This window comes from Artemia sp. Qi Xiang Cuo, chromosome 2 (assembly GCF_049724085.1).
Source record: "Artemia sp. Qi Xiang Cuo chromosome 2, ASM4972408v1, whole genome shotgun sequence".
NCBI classification, from domain to species: Eukaryota; Metazoa; Arthropoda; class Branchiopoda; order Anostraca; family Artemiidae; genus Artemia; species Artemia sp. Qi Xiang Cuo.
In genome coordinates this window covers 7,778,309-7,797,705 of record NC_142795.1, presented here as the reverse complement: position 1 = coordinate 7,797,705, position 19,397 = coordinate 7,778,309, and the positions used below count along the sequence as shown (strand labels likewise).

The 19,397-nt window shown below is 36.0% G+C and overlaps 1 protein-coding gene across 1 annotated transcript in view; it reads left to right on the top strand.

Moving 5' to 3' along the window:
* Positions 1-411: 411 nt before the first annotated feature.
* The window catches only part of LOC148954862 (uncharacterized), a 36,323-nt gene continuing 17,337 nt past the window's right edge, over positions 412-19,397 (top strand). The window contains exons 1-3 of the mRNA XM_089107971.1: positions 412-591; positions 8,360-8,937; positions 10,983-11,133. Coding sequence (XP_088964097.1) covers positions 441-591; positions 8,360-8,937; positions 10,983-11,133 — 880 coding nt within the window. The 5' untranslated portion in view covers positions 412-440. The remainder of the gene's footprint in view (positions 592-8,359; positions 8,938-10,982; positions 11,134-19,397) is intronic.

The following is a 19,397-nucleotide window of genomic DNA, read 5'->3' as shown; positions in this document are numbered from 1 at the left end:
CTGTTGCTTTTGCATGCCATCAATTCCACCAATTCGATGATCGAATTCTCCCTTTTTTACTAATTAACCGCTTATGGGCTATTTAACTGTTTGCATGCTAAATACCTCGTTGCTAAAACTCAGTTCATTTTGATGGGCAAAAACTTTTCCCTTATTTTACCTTATTGACTGAAACTCAATCCCCCAGTCTCTAATCAATTTCATATCCAAGATTAACCATTTCCAGCATTCAAATTAGGCGCACACCTGGAATCCAGTGTTGAAGCTGCTTTGTGATTGGCTTGTTTGTTATTGTTTCAGCCAATCCCTTTGCTCAAATCCAAGCAGAAGCAGCCAATCTTTACAATATGAAATCTGAATCTAATTTCTTCAAACGTACCTTTTAACTTCAGAAGGTGGTAAGCTGTTTTAACGAGCACATTGAATATTAAGTGTAATCAATGGCACCACCGACACCGGCTTTAGCGGATGATAGTGATTCTGAGACTCTCTCGTCTGGCACTGGAGAAATTACGAAAGGATATAATCTATTGAACATACGGCCGTCTAAAAATAGTGCATTTAGTGTTGTTGAGCCGTTGAACAAAAGAGGTAATAACGGCAATAATTTTTTCTGTATTAAATGCCAGTTTGAATAAAGCCATGGGTATATCTCTTCTTCTGGTGGTAAATTTTTCGTAATTCATATTATTGACTTGCGAATAAAGTAAACATACCACTCGATGCCTTTTTTTATGCTCTTTCTAAATATAATAATAAGTTTTGTCGGAAATGAATTTTACCCCCCACCAATATACAGACCGATTCCGGTGATATATTTGCTCAGTAGGGGGGGGGGGTAAATTTTATTTGTGGTGTAAATGGGAGGTAAGTTTAAACATTACCCCCACCCCCCTAATGTGCAAATATACACCCTGAGCAAGTATATATAGGGGTGGGGGTAAAATTCATTTCCGACAAAAATGATTATTATATTAGGAAAGAGCATAAAAAAGGCATCTAGTGGTATGTTTACTTTATTCGCAAGTCAATAATATGAATTACGAAAAATTTACCCTTCTAAGTACATACGTGTTATAGCGACCACACCAAAGAAGTGAAGTTAGGTTAACCCTAATGAAATATAATAAAAATATAATACTTGAGTAGCAAAATTATGGAAGCGACAACAGAGAATTGTGGAAAGCAGGCCGCCCAGAACGCATTCGTTTTGACTTGAGGTTTGTCCCAGCCCCCTCCTTCTAATGCCAATAAATACCCTTGGCCATATTCAAAACTTTGCATTTTTTTTTTTTTTTTTTTCTTTAGTTAGTAATATTTAGTGAATCTGTTGTTGATGGGAAAAATTATAGAAAAACAATGGGTTCTACTGTAGAGGTTTGTCCCTTCAAAAGAAAACTATATAAAATTCTAAAAACTAGCTTTAAAATTGTAAAATACTAACTTACGTACCCTAAGTCCTAAAACCGCTCAAGTATTTTAACATTTTAAAGTAGTTTTCAGAATTTTATAGTGTTTCCTTCTGAGGGAGCAAACCCCTGAATCTATACCAAAATGCCCACCAACAAATTCAGCAAAGTTTTGCATGTACACCTGGGGTATACCCAGACAACTAGGGAGGGAGCACAGTTAAAGTAAAAGCAACTCTGATAATCCAAAAAATAAATTTTTTATGAATGAAATGAAGTACAAACTCTGTTATGCCAGTGTTTACTTGCAAAGAGGACATTAACAAATCTGTTACCAAACCAAGATGAGTTAAAGTCAAACCAGCACAACTGGGTGTCTGGTTTGTACACTAAAATTTATTTAGAGGGGGTGGCTCCTGGTTCATGGGAAGAAAATTCGATAAAACTTCAAAATTGGTTAATTATACGAAAAGAAAAGGGGTATTTGTAAGAACCTGGACGTATTGTGAGAGTGGGAGAGGGACTTAAAGTTCCCTTTCATCCGTCTCTACTTGATAGGAACAATTGTACTTTTTATTGGCGGTTTTTTTTCGAATGAACACGCAATGGGGGTTTCTTTGCCCAATGCCGGATCCAAGAGGCGGGGGAAGACTTTTCCCTTTTTTCCTGAGCCCTCATTCCATACTTTTTCTGTTTTTCACTCTTTAAAAAAACATATTTGGTCAATTATTCTTTAATACTCTTTAAAACAATTTGGTCAATTATTGGCTCCGTTGTCACATTTCCCCCTCCCAAGATTTTGCTCTAGATTCACCTTATTCTGAAACCGTCTTTCATTCAAAACGTCCGGATTTCTATGATTTTTCTGCAGCTTACAAGGCTGTATCCAGGTGGGGTGAGGGGGTATCTGGTAGCTTATTTTTTCCGACGACATGCCCATTTGCTACTGTTTAGGCAAATCCTATCCCCTGAAGTGACTCCTTCACGAAATCAGGGCCATATCCAGGATTTTTTTGGGGGAGAGGGGTTTACAAAATAACTTTTTTGGCGTGTGGGGGTTACAAATAATCTAAAAAAAAACTATCAAAAGTTTTTTTATATTCATTTTTGTTACGTTTCTTACGAGTCGAGCAAAATTTTCGGGGGGGGGGGGGGGGGGTAAAACCCCCTGAATACGGCCTGGGCCTACACCCTTTTACTTTAACGCTTTCGTCACTGCAAAACAATTTGATTTAACATCCACGGCTTTTGAAGAAGATTTGCGTTACTCGCATTATTTTAACTACACTCACCTTAGATTCTATTTATTTGTATCAATTATCATCACAAAATAAATTATTTCACTTTGAATTACGGAAAACTTTTAATTGAGGGAAACCCGTATAAACGTTCTTGTTACTTTTCTTTTTATCCAACCTTACTGACCAAAACAGTCTATTCCAATGACAATCAAACCAGCTACAATAAGAGAACCAAGCAACAAATTTCACAACCTAATTTTGTTAACTATTTTTACTGTACTTTTGAGCGTTTGGAATATCTAAAACAGTGGAGTCAGTTCACGAAAATGAATGAAGGTGGGCACCATATATTTTTCAAAATCTAGATTTCAAAAAATCAAAATTCCCCGCTTCCTCCTACCCTCCCCTGCAATTGATGCCACCGAGTCAAAAAATTTAATTTGATTGTAAGCAGATGTTTACTTTCAATAAATTCAATCAAACAGTTCGTAGTTGTAAGTAAGGAGAGACCCGGCTCAATAGTAACCGAAACTCTAAAAAACGGAATTTTGATACCAATAGATTTATCAAAACAATTGGAGTTTTCTGTTGATTTGAAATATATACATTTCATTAAGTTTAGTCTTAGGCCTACCTATTAAGGGTTACACGTCTGAAAAAATTTTTCCTGATTTTTGAAAAAAATGGGGAAAGACCCCCTTAAAAGTCAAATGATCTTAACGAAAATCGCACCGTCAGATTCAGCAGCGTATCAGAGAACCCTACTATTTTGTTTTCAAGCTCCTATCTGCAAAAATGTGGAAGTTTGTATTTTTTACCAGAAGATATATCACGGATGTGTGTTTATTTGTTTGTTTTTTGTTTTCCCCAGGAGTGATCGTATCGACCCAGTGGTCCAAGAATATCGGGAGATGGCCCATTTGAACGAAAATTAAATGTTGTAGTGCCATTTTTAAGTTACCAAAAAATTGGAGGGCAACTAGGCCCCGTCCCCGTCCCTTTTTCCCAAATTCGTCCGATCAAAATTTTAGATAGCCATTTTGTTCATCATAGCTGAAAGAGAAAATAACTATGCCTTCGGGTATAACATGAAACCTGCCCCCCAGAGCTCCGGAGGAAAGGTTCAAATTTTGTGCTAAGGGGTTTCTCGCGGGTGAATTTGAGAGGGAAGCTCCTAGGGAGTGAACTTGTCAGGGGAAGTTATACACTGAGGGAATTTGCAAGAATTCTTTTACAAAAATTATTTTTTATATATCTTGCTTTTTCTTTTCCGTCTCAAGTTTACGCACGGAGTGGTTAAGAGTAATTGTTCGGGGTAAATTTTCACCGGGATTGAATTGTTTAGAAGATAGTTCAGTGGGGAAGGGGTTTCTCTGTGGAGGTGGGGCCTGATTTCCGGGCATTATTTAACAAACGATCAGAAATTAAATAAAAAAACAAAAACAAGTTTTTTCGACTGAAAGTAAGGAGCAACATTAAAACTTAAAACGAACATAAATCATTACGTATATCAAGAGGGTTTCCCCCTCCTCAACACCTCGCTCTTTCTGCTAAAGTTTGAATTTTGTCGAAATTCTTTAAGAATGACTCCTGAAACACAAGGACCGTTTAATTAGAACAATAAGAAGCTTTTTAAAAATACGAAAAACTTTAGCGTAAAGAGTGAGGTGTTGAGGAAGGGGAAACCCCTTAATATACGTAATAATTTCCGTTCGTTTGGAGTTTTAATGTTGCTCCTCATATTCAGTCGAAAGAACATTGTTTATTTATTTAATTCAATATAAAGACCAACAACAACAAAAGATAGCCATTGCCTCACTCAAAAATAAGAATAAAGAATGGATATGAATAAACTAAAAGACATAGAGATAAGAAAAAAACTAAATAAACTTAGCGGGCAGTCTTGTTTTCGTCTGAGACACCAGCAACGGAAAAAAATTACTCCAAAATCTTGGGTGTTAAAAAGATTTGATTGCGGTTTTGAATTTAGAATACAAAACAGTATAAGAAAAATTGGTTGAAAAAATTGATTTTTTTTTATTCTAAAATTATGAAACCCCCAAATCTCGTAGAAAAACTGTTTAATTTTTTTTACATAGAAGCTGTAGGTGGTATATTCACCGTTGCATATTCAAATTCAATGTAAGGATTGTATGCATAAAAAGGTTTTTTTGAGCAAACTGTGTTTTCTAATGAATGAATATGTAATCAAAGAAAATAAAATCCAAATGGTAGCCTGTTCTTTTATAAACTGTATGGGGTTGAGTTGAGAGGTTAAATTCTTCTTACCTTCGTATTGCTCCGTAATGTTCATTAAGAAAAATGTCAGAAGGGCACCAAGTGGTCCATATCTATTGCGGTGCACTGGTGCAGAGTTAACAAGTGAAAAGCAATAATAATAATAATTATAAAATAATAATATAGCCTAACAGCAATTTTATTTACTCCTTGATTTATTAGAGAGATTTGTGACATAAAATAGCAAACACTAAAAATTACATTAATCGTTAAAAATTAAGGTTATTAAAATAGTAACGTTCAAAATAGCGTATATTACAAAAGTAAGATTTTCGTAACTTAAGAATCCAACGCTATTATTCATCAGCATCGTCGAAATTGAATGAGCTACAGAGGAGGTTTCGGTACGTTGTTTTTTGCATTGGAAAACTCTATTAATGTGTCATTGTCGCTGTTTTGCTTATGCAAAGGCGCTAAAAAAAATTTAATATTATATATATACATATATATATATATATATATATATATATATATATATATATATATATATATATATATATATATATATATATATATATATATATATATATATATATATATATATATATATACTACTTTGTGAAATACGACGTTACTGAAAATGTCGCTTCATCTCACTCTGCAGAAAAATGTTAAATACGATAATCTTCAATATGTTACAATATTTTCGTCCAACGACAAACCAGATTGACGCTGCTTGACCCAGGGTTTAATCAGAGATAACGCAGGGCCGACGCACAAACTTTGTAGTCGACAAGTGTCATTAACGAGCGATAAATGAATTCAATTATTTTTATACTGAGAATCTTACGAAAGTCGGGAGAATAAAACTTCTTTCACAGAAGTTTTTTCTCTTTTTTCATTGTTAAAAATAACAAGTTTTCCTGGGAAACCCTATTTTCACAGCTGTTTCCTTGACGGTAATTAAACATTAACCCAGATAAAAAGAAAAGAAAGGCCTAGGATTACAGATTACTCAGTAAAAACTGAACAGACTCTCAGAGGGGTAGCTAGGGTTTTCAGCGACCGGGGACAATGTTGGTTTTTGATCCCTCCCTCCACCTTCACTATCACAATATAAGTGGAAAAAAACTTAGTTTGGTCCCCCTTCAGAGGCAGAGCAGCAGTAGGGGCAGCTGCTCTCCTTCCCTTCCCCTTGCTACACCACTGCACACTCCATTCAGTCCAAGAAAAAAATTCATTTAAAAAAGAGAAACCACAATTATTCACACATTTTTTTTTTTTTTAAGATGCGAAGCTAATGGCTATTAAAGTACCAAGGACAAGAAAATAAAACCTTGTTTGCTTTTTGAGCCATCTAAGGTCGATTCATATCTGAAAAACAACCAGATTCAACTTTTGGTTACTATGGGCTGCAGTGAGCCCTCTTAGCGTTTGCAAGGGCTCAAAATGTAATTTCCTTCAGAAGCAATTACTAAATTATGAATAAACATAAAAGAGCCATCAAGTAATGTATTTACTTTCATCCTTGCTAAATTAATTTGCTAACTGCAATTTCGAAAAATTGGATATTTGGCAATTAAGTAAATTCAGACAAATTAAATTCTGGAACAATCTACTTTCTAGGTAATTTATTGAAGGCTTCAAAGTGATCTAACCAATGAAGTGGTGGTTAGCTGTCTTGCTATGGGGTATGTAACTCCAATGGTAAACCACATTATTGGGACCATCATGGGAGGGAATTGAGTGCATTGTCAGAGTAGCCTAGGACTATAAGCCTATATGGAAAAGAAGCATAAAATAAAATATCTAAGATGCTAATTTTCTTTTAAGATTTTGAACCAACCTAGGCCAATACAAAAATTCATGGCATCCTTCTAAACAGGTCCAAATTTATTTGCTGATATATATATATATATATATATATATATATATATATATATATATATATATATATATATATATATATATATATATATATATATATATATATATATATATATATATATATATAAAACAGCATGATAGTCAAGATGACTAGAAATAGCTTATTCAGATAAACTGAATGTCCAATATATGACAACATTATTTTCTAGAAATCTCAGCGATTTTCGATTTAAGATTTTGTTTAAAGGAATTTTTATTTTTCGATGGAATAACTTTAGAAGAAAATATTTGAAATATATTTGATTTTCAGTGAAGTGCAAATAACGCAATAGCCTTTAAATAGTTTAATGGTTTGAGGGGGTAGCCCTACTTCTGTTTGTGGTATTTTTTGATTGTTTTGAGTTACATAGTTGTTCAGTTACTATTGGGCATTCGTCTGGTTTACTCCATGCCCTCCATTTTATCAAATGGTTTAAAGGTTTAAGCACTTTTGTAGGCTTTAAACTAATAAGAGTGGCGTCGATTTACGGAACTATAGTTGGAGGGGGGGGGGCAAAATGTATTTTTTTAAATCTAGGAATGGGCGCAGTTTTTTTTAATTTTTTCAATAAAAGCTCAAAAAAGACGTTTGTCAGTGAAATTACCCTGAAAATAGTATTTTTCAAAATCTAGAGGGGGGTTTAAAAATTAAGGGGGCAATTGCTCCCCCCCCCCATATTTAGACGCCCTTGGTTAATACCCAAACGATTTAGGAGGAAGCGAACCGTTAACGATTATTCTTAACGACTTTTTCTGAAGTGCTACATTCCATACAAATACAAAATTTATTAAGAACTTGTGAACTTGAACTGATCTGCAATTATCAAAATGAGAGCAATTTCCAGGTCTGGAATCCTAAATAGGTACGCACACTCAATTTTTTTGGGGGAGTGGTTGCAATAATAAGAAAAGATCTTGCTTCATAATTTGAAAAAAGAAGTGCGAAGAAATTCGGGAAATTTGGGACTTCGGAGGGCTCGGCGCCAAAAGCCTGGGAGGCCCAGCGGAAGTGCATGTCCCCAACTGTACTGTGAACTGTGCATTGTTTTTGAATGTGTTTTACCGACGACAAGATATTTTTCAGTAAGTCCACACTTTGCCTACCATAAATGAATGTAAAAACAAGACAGAAAAAGATAAGCCTGATTTCTTTTCTGTTTTAAACTGTGGTTAACATTATGTTTTTAAAGACTGTGAATGGTTTTTAATAACTAATAAAAGCACATTTTTAGGTGTCCTTATTGTAAAGGTTTAAGCCTATCAAACATAGTATAAATGCTTGATAACGACAAATAACTGGAACTCTTCACACCTTTACTGTCATAAGTTTTTGCCGTTGTTAGCGTTAGATACATTTTGCGTTTTGAAAACAACCTGTTGATAATACGTGACACCAAAGAGATCAACGTGAGGGTAGCTCCGCTAATGAGCGAAGTTCAGAAAGGTGTCTAATGTGATTTTTTAATTCCACAAGAAATCCTGTATTTGTATTTACTGAATTTATACTTTTTCTTATATTTTAAAGTAAAATTGTTCTTCTTATAGGTTTTCAATCCAGCGTCAGTACAACATTTGACTCAGAAAATGACAATTCTACGCATTTTACAAAATCTGAAAGACCATTAAATCTCAGTACAAAAACCTCAACTAAAAAAGGCTCCATTTGGTCACCTGCATCAATGTGTGAAGGGGAGTCTCTAAGTAGGAAAGATAATCCAGAAGAAATGGAATCAGATGAAACAAGCAGTGTCGCCACAAGTTCCGGTTATCATTCAGAACAATTAAACCCTTATGCTGCATTTTACAATGGATTTTCATCAGGACTCTATCAGCTTTCTCAGCAGCTTCTCTACCCGGTGTTATTCCGTCCGTTAGATCCGTTTGCAAGGTTGCGATTGCAGCTGGGTGTTGCTGCAAGCCCTTTAGCTGCAAGACTTCCAGAACGATCCCAGAGTAACTTTCGGTGCAGTGTATGTGAACTTGAACTACCTTCATTTGCAGATTATGAGGAACATGTGAAAAAATCGCACGATGATATGCTTACAACGTTTGCAAGATCATTTTCAGATAGCTTGTCACAAGATAGTTCTTTAGAGTCGACATCGTCAGACAGAACGTATTCGGTAAGTACAGCGACATTTTAAACCGTGGTTGGGGGCGAAATCTTTAAGATACGCTTCAAGGATGAAATTAACCTACCTAATAATTTGTGGCATACGTTCATTTTTTTTCTCGTGATTCCAGTTTCTTACTGAAGGATATTGTCGTAAAATCTGTTTTAACATCCTTGAAACGGAACAAAACGTATTACATTTTATTCCACAGGAGTTTTTTGAAAGAATTATCAATCTTGTAAGACTGGTAGAAAATTGTCAAAAAAAGATAGAGGCCGCTAAGAAATTTTTTGAAAGTACTAATTAGTTCTTTCTTGCCCAGTCCTCACGCTACTGTTGTGTTTGGTTTTCAAAGCAAAACAAGAAAAGATACTCCCTCAAAATTAAAAAAATGAATAAAAACAAAAAAAAAGGAATAGCAAAAACCACTCACAAAAATAGTGTATAATTACAAATACAAAAATATGGAAACAAATTAAAGCATTAAAATATACGCATTGAAATATATTTTTTTTTTTTTTTTTTTTTTTTTTTTTTTTTTTTAGCAATCTTTGTTAGTACAACAGTTGTAAGGAAATAATACTCCAAAGTAATACATCTTAACCAGCGTTGCCAACGTGGTACAATTGTACCGTTTTTAGTACAATTTAGAGGTTCAAGCATAATGCGGTACATCTGCAATTTTTGGTTCAATACAAATAATCCAGAAGTTTTGGTTTACATGTTCTTTTCAGACTCGGATATCTGTTCAAGTTTTGGACTGTCGAAAATTTTCTTATTGTTACGGTAAACTATCAACCTGCTGCTGTTCAGATGGTTTTCTTGCGCTACATTTTAGTTGGAAAAATAGTACAGTTTACTTCAAAGCGTTGGCAACGCTGATCTTCACACAAAATTAAGAACAGACCAAGAAAACAAGCAAAAAGAGGCAACAAAAAGGAGAAGACAAAAGAAAGGAGAAAAAAGAGTGGAGGGCATCCCAGCGCGGTCATTAACTAAACCAAAATTAAAATTGAATCTAGCATCCTAAGTCCTTTTCTAGCATCTAGCATCTAGCAATCTAGCATCTTTTGATGTTTTCGTTATAAAGACAATTACAGAAAGAGGGAGGGGGATCATAGATATAATTGCAAGAGAAGACTAAAAATTCAAACGGTCTAATCGTCGGCTGGAAAGTACCTGTGGTACGCCATAGAACAAAAACATCTCCTTTGACGCATTGACGTGGATTTATTATTCATTCTATTTGACCAACTATGGTCGGCTGAAATTTTTGCAGTATAAAACAGTTGGACGAAAACACGAAAAAAAAACTATGCCTTGTCGTTAAACATATAATGCCTCTGGAAGTAGAGGCCTTTGGTAATTTCACCTTTCGAAGACTGATAAGCTTCCCTTACTAACTGACAAATGCCTAACCAAACTTAAAACTTCATTTCCTGAACGTTGTAAAACATTTGATTTTATTAAAGCCCTGGGTGGACTACTTGACAGGGCCGATCTACGTGGTGGGTTTATCCTGGCAAGTTATTTAACTAGTTATTTACTATAACAAGTAAAATAAGTCTATATAAGGAACTCTACCAAAGAGGCCTGCTTGAAAACATTAAAAGCTCTCAATCCTTTGATGTTCCTGATTGATCTCAATGATAATGGGGTGTAGTTGGAATTCCATTTTGAAGGGCCTCCAACGTTTTTGGGGGATGCATAAATCTCTATATGCAGTACATTTTAGCTGGAATCGTATCACCAAAAGTTTATTTTGATCGATAGTTTCTCATGTTTCAGGCAAGTTTATATTCTCATATTTCTCATATTCCTATTTTGGTTATGCCACTGGGATACTGGGGAAGCCGCTAAAGATGAAAGAAAACTATTTGTTTTGTTGAAACGATTTTACGCCGCTCTTATGTTTTTTCATTAATCCTTCGTTATGATCTATTCTTTTAGCAAGGCAAGAGGGAGGACCAGATTGGTCAATATTTTGATTTCTGGTGATTTAACGTGATTCAATGAATTTGTAGTTGCATTAGTTTATGTTGGTTTTCTTTTAGTGCAAGCAGTGCGGGAAATGCTTCAAACGGTCATCGACTTTGTCGACCCACTTATTAATTCACTCAGATACAAGACCGTACCCATGTCAATTCTGCGGGAAGAGATTTCATCAGAAGTCGGACATGAAAAAGCATACCTACATACATACAGGTATAGTTCGAGATTTCCTCAAACCTTAGTTAATTTTGCCCGCATTTCACTTGCATCAACGCAGCTGTTCCTTTGCCATCTCGCCATGTGTTTTCAATTTAATAACTTTTTGATCTACATTTTTCCGATTTTTTTTCAACTTTACGAGGCAGGTGGAAAATCTGCTTGCTTTATTGAATAAAGTGGATCCTATAATAGTAGAAGTAGGCTATATGATCTGTGCTGCATTATTAATTGATTGACTTGAACGATGGAAATGCATGAAATCAAGTTATAAATGATGGTTGTCATTATGCACGATTTAACTCTTTCAAAAATGGAGCTTATAATAAATACATAAATAAATATTGTTTTTAATCAGCTTCTCTAATTCCATAGGCTACTAGGTTATCACAGCTGTGTTTTTTCATTAGTAAAACGACTTACATAGCTTATACTGTAAAATGAATTTTTCTAACAATCTTTTTTTAATGCTTTATCTCTAAATGTACACAAAGTATAAAAAAAGGCGTTCCTGCAATCAGGAAATTGTAAGACGCTAAAACAAAGGATCGGCGAGTCATTAATAGAGAATCGTCTATGAATCTTCTTGAAACATGTCATAGCTGCCCCTTGTTTTCACTTTTAGTAATTTAAAATTAAAATTCTCTAATTAGCAGAAAATTTTTCACCTTTTACTTTATTACGAGACAGAGGCGTTTTTTTCTATTTTTATAGTATTTCATTTTGACTGTTTTTTGTCTTTGGTTAATCTTTAAGGACAGAATCAGAAAAGTAGTTTTTTACATATTTTACCCAAACGTAACTCAATGCCAAGACCATGTCACCTCTATTTTAAGGAATAATTAGCCACATCATTATTTGTAAAATAAATGACATAGCTGAAAACGAGAATATGATTTCCTTACAATAATTTTTTTTTAATGTGTGACCCCCTAACTGGACTAAGTTTCTTAAAGTGTTAAGAATGGCAGTTTAAAAAAAAAAAAAATGTAAAATTCCCGAATTGTATGAAAATGTGAAAGCGCCAAACATTATCAAAATATCAAGAAGTCTTGAAAGGTATGGACCAAAAGGCCATACCAAAAGTCCTTAATTTATGGCTATTGGCTCATATTTATGAGCATGATGTTGAGATATGTTACCTTACAGAGCGATTTCCCGATATAAGAAACTCTTAAGATGTTATCTTTAATTCGTTGAAAAGGAGTTTTAAACGTTTCATGTGGTAATTAAATAATTTTTTTCAATTGAAAGTAAGGAGCAACGTTACAAATTAATAGGAACAGAAATTATCCCATATATAAGGGGGATGCCCCCACCTCAATACCTCGCTCTTCAGACAAACGTTTTTCAATACTTTAAAAGCTTCTTATCAGAGGCATCGGTATAGCGTTAGAAAAGGCATAAGGCTTCAATGTTGTTGTATTTCCCAGAAGCACCATATGGAAGGGGTAGACACATAAACTTTAGAAGTGAATTATTTAATTCGAAGTAGGAAGTTCTAGGGCCATTTTTAAGAGTCAAAACTGATCGGAGGGCAAACAGCCCTCCCTGCCCTCTTTTCCCCAAATGTATCTGGTCTCAATTTTCAGATAGCTATTTTTCAAAATAGTCCAAATATCATACAACAATCCGTCTGGGGTTGATACAGCCCTCCATAACCCAGGGGCAAGGATTGAAAGTTTTGCCGCAGGGGTATATAGAGTTTTTTTAAGGAAGAGATGGCTATAAAAACTTTGGAGGAGGCTCATTTGGTTGGAAATTGAAAGTTCTAGTTCCTTTTTAAAGAGTCAAAAGTGATAAGAAGGCAAGTAACCCCCGCCCCACGCCCTCTTTTCCCCAACAGCAGAAAATCAAAATTTTGAGATGGTCATTTTATTCAAAATTGCCCAAAGATCATATAACAATGCTTCCAGGGTTGAAGAAAAAAGACGGAGCCCTGGAGCAAGGGTTGTAGGCCTAAGTTAAAATTGGGGATATATAAGATTTCTCTGGAAGGGGTGGTCGCATTAACTTTGGAAGAGGCTTGTATGGTTGGAGGTTGAAGGATCTAGTTTCCTTTTTAAGAGTCAAAAGTGATCAAAGGCTAACTCACTCCCCACCCCATGCCCTCTTTTCCCCAAATACAACCGATCGAAATTTTGAGATAGCCATTTTGTTCAAAATAGTCCAAAGACCATGTAACGATGCCTCCACGGTTGATGTGACCCCCCAGAACCCAGATACAAGGTTTTAGGGCTTAAAGAGTTTTTGTGGAAGAGGTCACTTTATAAACTTTGGAGGAGGCTCATTTGGTTGGGAATTGAAAGTACTAGTTCACTTTTCAAGAGTCAAAAGTAATTGGAGGGCAACTAGCTCCAACCCCAGGCCCTCTTTTTTCCAAATGGATCCCATCGAAATATTGAGATAACCATTTAATTCAAAATAGTTCAAAAATCATATAACAATGCCTCCGGGATTGATACCCCCCCTCCTCAGAGCCCGGGGGAAAGGATTGTGGGCGTATGAAGTCTTATGGAAGGAATTGTCATATAAACTCTGGAGGAGGCTCATTTGAGTACAAATTGAAAGTTCTAGTTCCTTTTTTAAGAGTCAAAAGTGACAGGAGGGCAACTAGTTCCCCCCAGGTCCTATTTTCCCCATATGTATCTGATTGAAATTTTGAGATAACCATTTTATTCAGAATAGTCCTAAGATCATATAACAATGCTTCCGGGTTTGACACAATCCCCAGAGCCCGACGGTAAGCATTGTAAGTTATAAGTCTATAAATTACAAGTCTTGTAAGTGTTGCTTAAGTCTAAGTCGTGAAAACCGTTGAAAAATTCTTTTTATAAACACATAAAGAACTTAATAAAACTAACAGAAATTAAAAAAAAATCCATAAAAAGAAAATTTTCAAAGGAAAGTTAATTAATAAAAAACCTTTACGAAAAAGAAGTTTGTCTAAGAAAAGTAAAGGGCATTAAACTAAAAACAAACATAAATGAGTTCCTATGATAATAAAATTCAACAGCCCAATAAGTAACTAATAAATTATAACCGTATATTTTAAATCTTAAGTGTAAGACGTGAAAAGCTGTAGAAATATTCATTTTATAATCCAACAATATACTCTGGTAATTAAAACGAACAGAAATTGAAAAAAAAAATTAAAAGAAGTATTTCACAGAGAAGTAAAGAGCCATTAGACTAAAAACCGACGTAAATTAAATCCTAGTATAGCTCAAACTAAAAACGACCAGAAATTACTATTAAAGAATACATGAAACCCACAACGAACAGACATTAAAAAAAAAACTTTTCCTAAAAGAAGTTTTTCACAGAGAAGTAAAGAGCCATTAGACTCAAAACCGACGGAAATTAAATCCTAGTATAGCTCAAACTCAAAACGACCAGAAATTACTATTAAAGAATACATGAAACCTACAACGAACAGAAATTAAAATTAACGATCATAGCAAACATAAGGATGACAGGTGCAAATATAGAAGAATCAATAAATCTTATATACCTTCAAAGTTTTATTGTATTTTTTTCCCAGAGGCACTTTATATGGATGGGTCGTATAAACTTCGGAAGGGGCTCTTTTGACTGGAAGTCGAAATTTCTATTCCCTTTTTTAAGAGCCAAAAGTGATCGGAGTGTAATTCCCCCCCCCCATGACGCAGTTGGTTTTAGACTTTTACAATTAGGGAAGGGGGATAATAGCCAAACTCTTGTTTATAGTGATTTATGTTCTTTTGGAGCTTGATTTGCATACTAAATTTAAGTGTTACACGTCTTAAGATCTACTTTTTTTTGTATTAGTACCCGTTGTATCTTTGTTTGCTATGATTGTTTGTTTTATTAATTTATTATATTATTTATTTATTTTTTGTGTTTTATTAATTTTTTTCTGCTGATCTTAAGTTTAACATGGCTTTTAGCTTTTACTTTTCTTTGAAAAATGTCTTTTTCGGAAAGTTTTTTTTTAATTGATTCTAAGTAAACATCCCTTGCACTTCAGGAGTCTTTGTTAAAGAATTGGGACAAAAAGTCAAACTATAGCGTAAAGAACAAGATATTGAGGAGGGGGTATCCCCCTAACATACAGATCAGTTTCTGTTCATTTAATTTTAAACGTGGCTCCTTACTTGCAGTTGAAAAATATTGTCTTTTTCTATTTCATTTCTGATCATAGGCGTAGAGTTTCGATTTCTCCGGGAGGGGGGGCAGCCCTTGCACCGAAAGCAAAGCAACATAAAAGCTGTGTTTGCCTTAGGGGAGATGTGGGTCAGATGGGACGTGTATTTTGACATGTCGTTTTATCTCATAAGTCTCTTAAATTCACTACAGATTTTCGGTTTACAAGCGTGGAAGTTTTTTTTTTTTTTTACCGGAGATGAGGTAAAGAAAAAATACTGTTTGTGTTTGAACAAAAATCCGAAGTACAACATCGAGACTTGTCGAGCAAGAATAAAAGCAAAAGTTTAAGAATGTATCACTGCATTAAAGGCTTCTTTGGCCTTCTTCTGAAAATAGCTAGATGCTTTTAGCATAAGATTAAAATTACTATATGAATAGAATCTCGCCGTTAATTTGCAAAATATTTCTGTTTTAGAATGAACCTGCCCCAAGGTGCCAAAATTTCCCCTTGACTTTAAGCCATGAATAGTTGGTACTCACCAATGCTACGGGTCGGTCGAATACAAAGAGTTCCTTCATTTCTAAGTTCTAACGCACATCTAATGGGATAGTGAAAACGTATTCATCCAAACTTGAGCTCGCTTGATGAACTCGGCTGTGAGTTTGTTGAAGTCTACGCTTTCTAGGACTTTCCTCTGCACTGACAAAATAGCAAAATGATTCAGTCTTTCCTGGGTCATTGTTGACCGAAGGTATGTTTTTAGCCTTCGAAGGCCTGAAAACGATCTTTCCGAAGTACAGTTTGAAACTGGCATACACAACACTATCTTAATTAACTTCCCCATCTGGTGAGCATCTTTGGCAAGGAATCATTTTCTTTCAGAAAACTGAGAACAGCATCAAATTTCTGTATCTCCTTTTTGTTCGCTTTAGCTTGATCAAGGAGTATGTCTTGATGCAGCTGCAACTGGGCGTAGTCCTCAAAATTCACTTTATAGAAGTTTTGCACGTACGAAACGTCAGATACATCTATGACGAACTCTTCTACTTTAAAGAGATGTCGAGTTGTTTGGCTTGGTTCAAATCTTGTAGTCAAGCCCATCAGTATACATTCGATAGCTTCATAGAAAACTTGGCGATAAGTATCTTCAGGCTTAGACGGATGGTGATGAGCCCTGCTTCCATCAAAACGACTAGGAACTTTGGTTTTTCTCGGAAGCTTTGGTTCATTGAGACCCAGAATGTCTGCACATGAGACAGCTGCCTCCCATAGCAGTTTAAAGCGATGTTCATTCCTCATACCTTTCAAGACCTTACGGAGGCAATCAATTATTTCCTCTGCATCTCTGAAATCGAGCTGCGCTCTTTGAAGTGCAGTATTGAAGTCTTCAACTGCAGTAAAGATAATGTGAAGAATTTATAGCTTGAAGAATGTATCAAAGTTGGTAAAGGTATCTAGAAATCGATCAGCTTCGGCTGTCTGTTTAGGTTTTCTGGGTGATTGCTGAAGTCCTCAATCCAGTGGATTATTTCAGAGTAATTGCTAGTGATTCCCGTGATAGAGGGCTTTCTTAAGATCCACCTAGTTGGACAGAATGGTCGGAGTGCCACCCGTTCATCCAGCTTTACGCTGTTGAAACTTGATAGCCTTTTGACGGAACCTCTAACAAAAGCGATAAATCTCTGGACCATGTTCATAACATTCCTCATATTGATGTTAGTTTCCACCGCATCCTGAGCAACCAAGTTCAGACAGCGAGCACGGCAATGTACATATAAGGCTCTTCCCTCCTGGGCCTTCACCAGAGGCTGTAGACCCCCTTTCGCTCCCAGACATGTTAGCAGTGCCGTCGTAGCATTGTCCACGACAATTTTGTAACGAAAGACCGAAACGACAAAGGACATCCATCAAGCACTTAAGTAGTGTTTCACTCTTTGTGTTTTCAGTTACATAAAATCCAAAAAACGCTTCGCTTATGTCGAGGTTGTCATCAACAGTTCTAAGAGAAACGGAAATCTGTTCTTTACAGGAAACATCAGCGGTTTCGTCAAGCATCACTCCAAAATACTTGTACTTTTTTACTCGATCTATGAGGAGTCTCATCGTAGCATGGCACGTGTCTCGTAATATTTCATTTTGAATGTCAGGTGACAAACACTTGTACTTTTCTGGTCTGACAAGCCATTTTTCTAAAACTGGAATATCATTTGCCCTTAGTTCAAGAAGGCGTCGGAAGTTCGAAGACTCTTCTTGCTTACCTCTTATAGATATTCCTTGTGAGGCAAGGTACTTCAAAGACGAGAATATGAGCCTCAGAGCTTTGCGAGAGTCGTGTGATTCTTGCTTGTACTGTGCACTTAGCTGTTGACTCACGTCATTACCGCGGTGCAAAGAGTCTGTGGTTGAGATAGCTGCTTTGTGAAATCCCGAAGCTCCGTGCGACTTAAAGCGATCAAGCGTCCTTTTTCAGTTGCTGAACCCTTTCGTTACGAATGTGTCAAGGGAGTCTTTATCGCAAGAAGTCTTTGGAAGGGACAATTTCATATTCACTGCTTCTGTGCAGACTGTACACACAGCACCGTTCTGAGTCGTGTCGAGTCGTAACCATTGGTACTTTCGAGTTCAGCTAGCTTGAAATGTTCTGCCCTTCGTAGTACTATTACTACCGAAATCGCTGACACTGACTCTATCAGCTACACTAGACAAATTGCTACTACTGAAAGTCAAAACAATCAGTCTTAAGACTGAGAAGATAACTGTGAAGTGTGCTTGTGCTAATAATCTGAACGTTACAGGGCAGAATTCAAAATTTCTTGGGGGTCTGAGCCCCCCCCCCGGGCGTCACCCTGTAGGGGCCTTGGCACCCTGTCCCCCCGTACTCTACGCCTGTGTTTCTGATCGTTTCTTAAATAATGCCGGTAAATCCGCCTCCCCCCTCTATTGAATATTCCCACCCCACGTAACTTCTTACGTGGAAATATCCTCCCGCGCAAAATTCCCCTCCCTTGGACACTTGTATCCTCGCTGAAAATTTCCCCATCCAAAAAATTTCTTATGGACAATTCCGCCTGTAAAATTCTCCTTGGCTTACTTTCATTTGCAAACAGCCTTGTTTTTCGTTTGATTTTCTGATCATTTTTCAAATCATGCCGGAAATACCCCTCCGTGGAAATTTTTTCCTGGAAATCCCCGTCCCCCAATGGAAAGTTTCTTTACCGCGGAAAATTCCCCCATGGAGTATTTCTCTCGAAGAAAAATCCCCGATGAAAAATTCTTCCCGTGGAAACTTCCTCCATGGAGAATTTTGGTACTTGTTGAGGATCCGGTAAGTAGGCGAGAAGCAAAGTTTCGTTAATGGTAATGAAATAAAACAAAATATGATGAAAATATAATAGTTCAGAAACAAATTTGGCTATATATTTGCACATTAGGGGGGAGGAGTAAAGCATAGCATATATTAAATACCTAACCTAACCTTACCTAACCCAACCTAGGTACCTTTTAGTCCCCCTAAACCAAAAAAACCTAAAGTTTAGATCTTTGTCACGGAGTGAGCAACACCTCAAAAGCAAGAGAAAACCTGTTTTTCTTGTAGCATCTCGGTCTTTCTGGATGCAGTCGTTCTGGCGTACTTACCGGATTCTTAACAAGTAACAGAATTTTTCCCGTGGCCCCCACGGGAAAAAACCCTAAACACTCCCAAAGCCTATGAAAAAATCACCTGAGCATTCTCTCCGGAACAGCTACACGTATAAAATTGAGTCACTAATGAAAAAGTAAAACAAATCAAAGAATTTTGTATGGGAATTCTGGCAACTCATGTAAAATTTTTCCTTGAAAGTGTATCCCCGGAAACTTCCCTTTAAACGGAAAATTCTTCATGCTAGAAACCATCAACCCCTCACCATCAGAAAATTTTCCCTCCCCGAAAAATGTCTGTACACTTCTCAATAATAATTACAATATGTAAACAAGGGGCAAATTTTGGCCAACAAGGGGACTTTTTGGGGGTGTTTCTCTTTTTTTTGAAAATCAGGCAAATTTCCTCAGGTTCGTAGTTTTCGGTGGGTAAAAATTAACTCACTGACTTTTAAACATTTGGAATCAGCGAGAAAGCTATTTTTTTTATGTA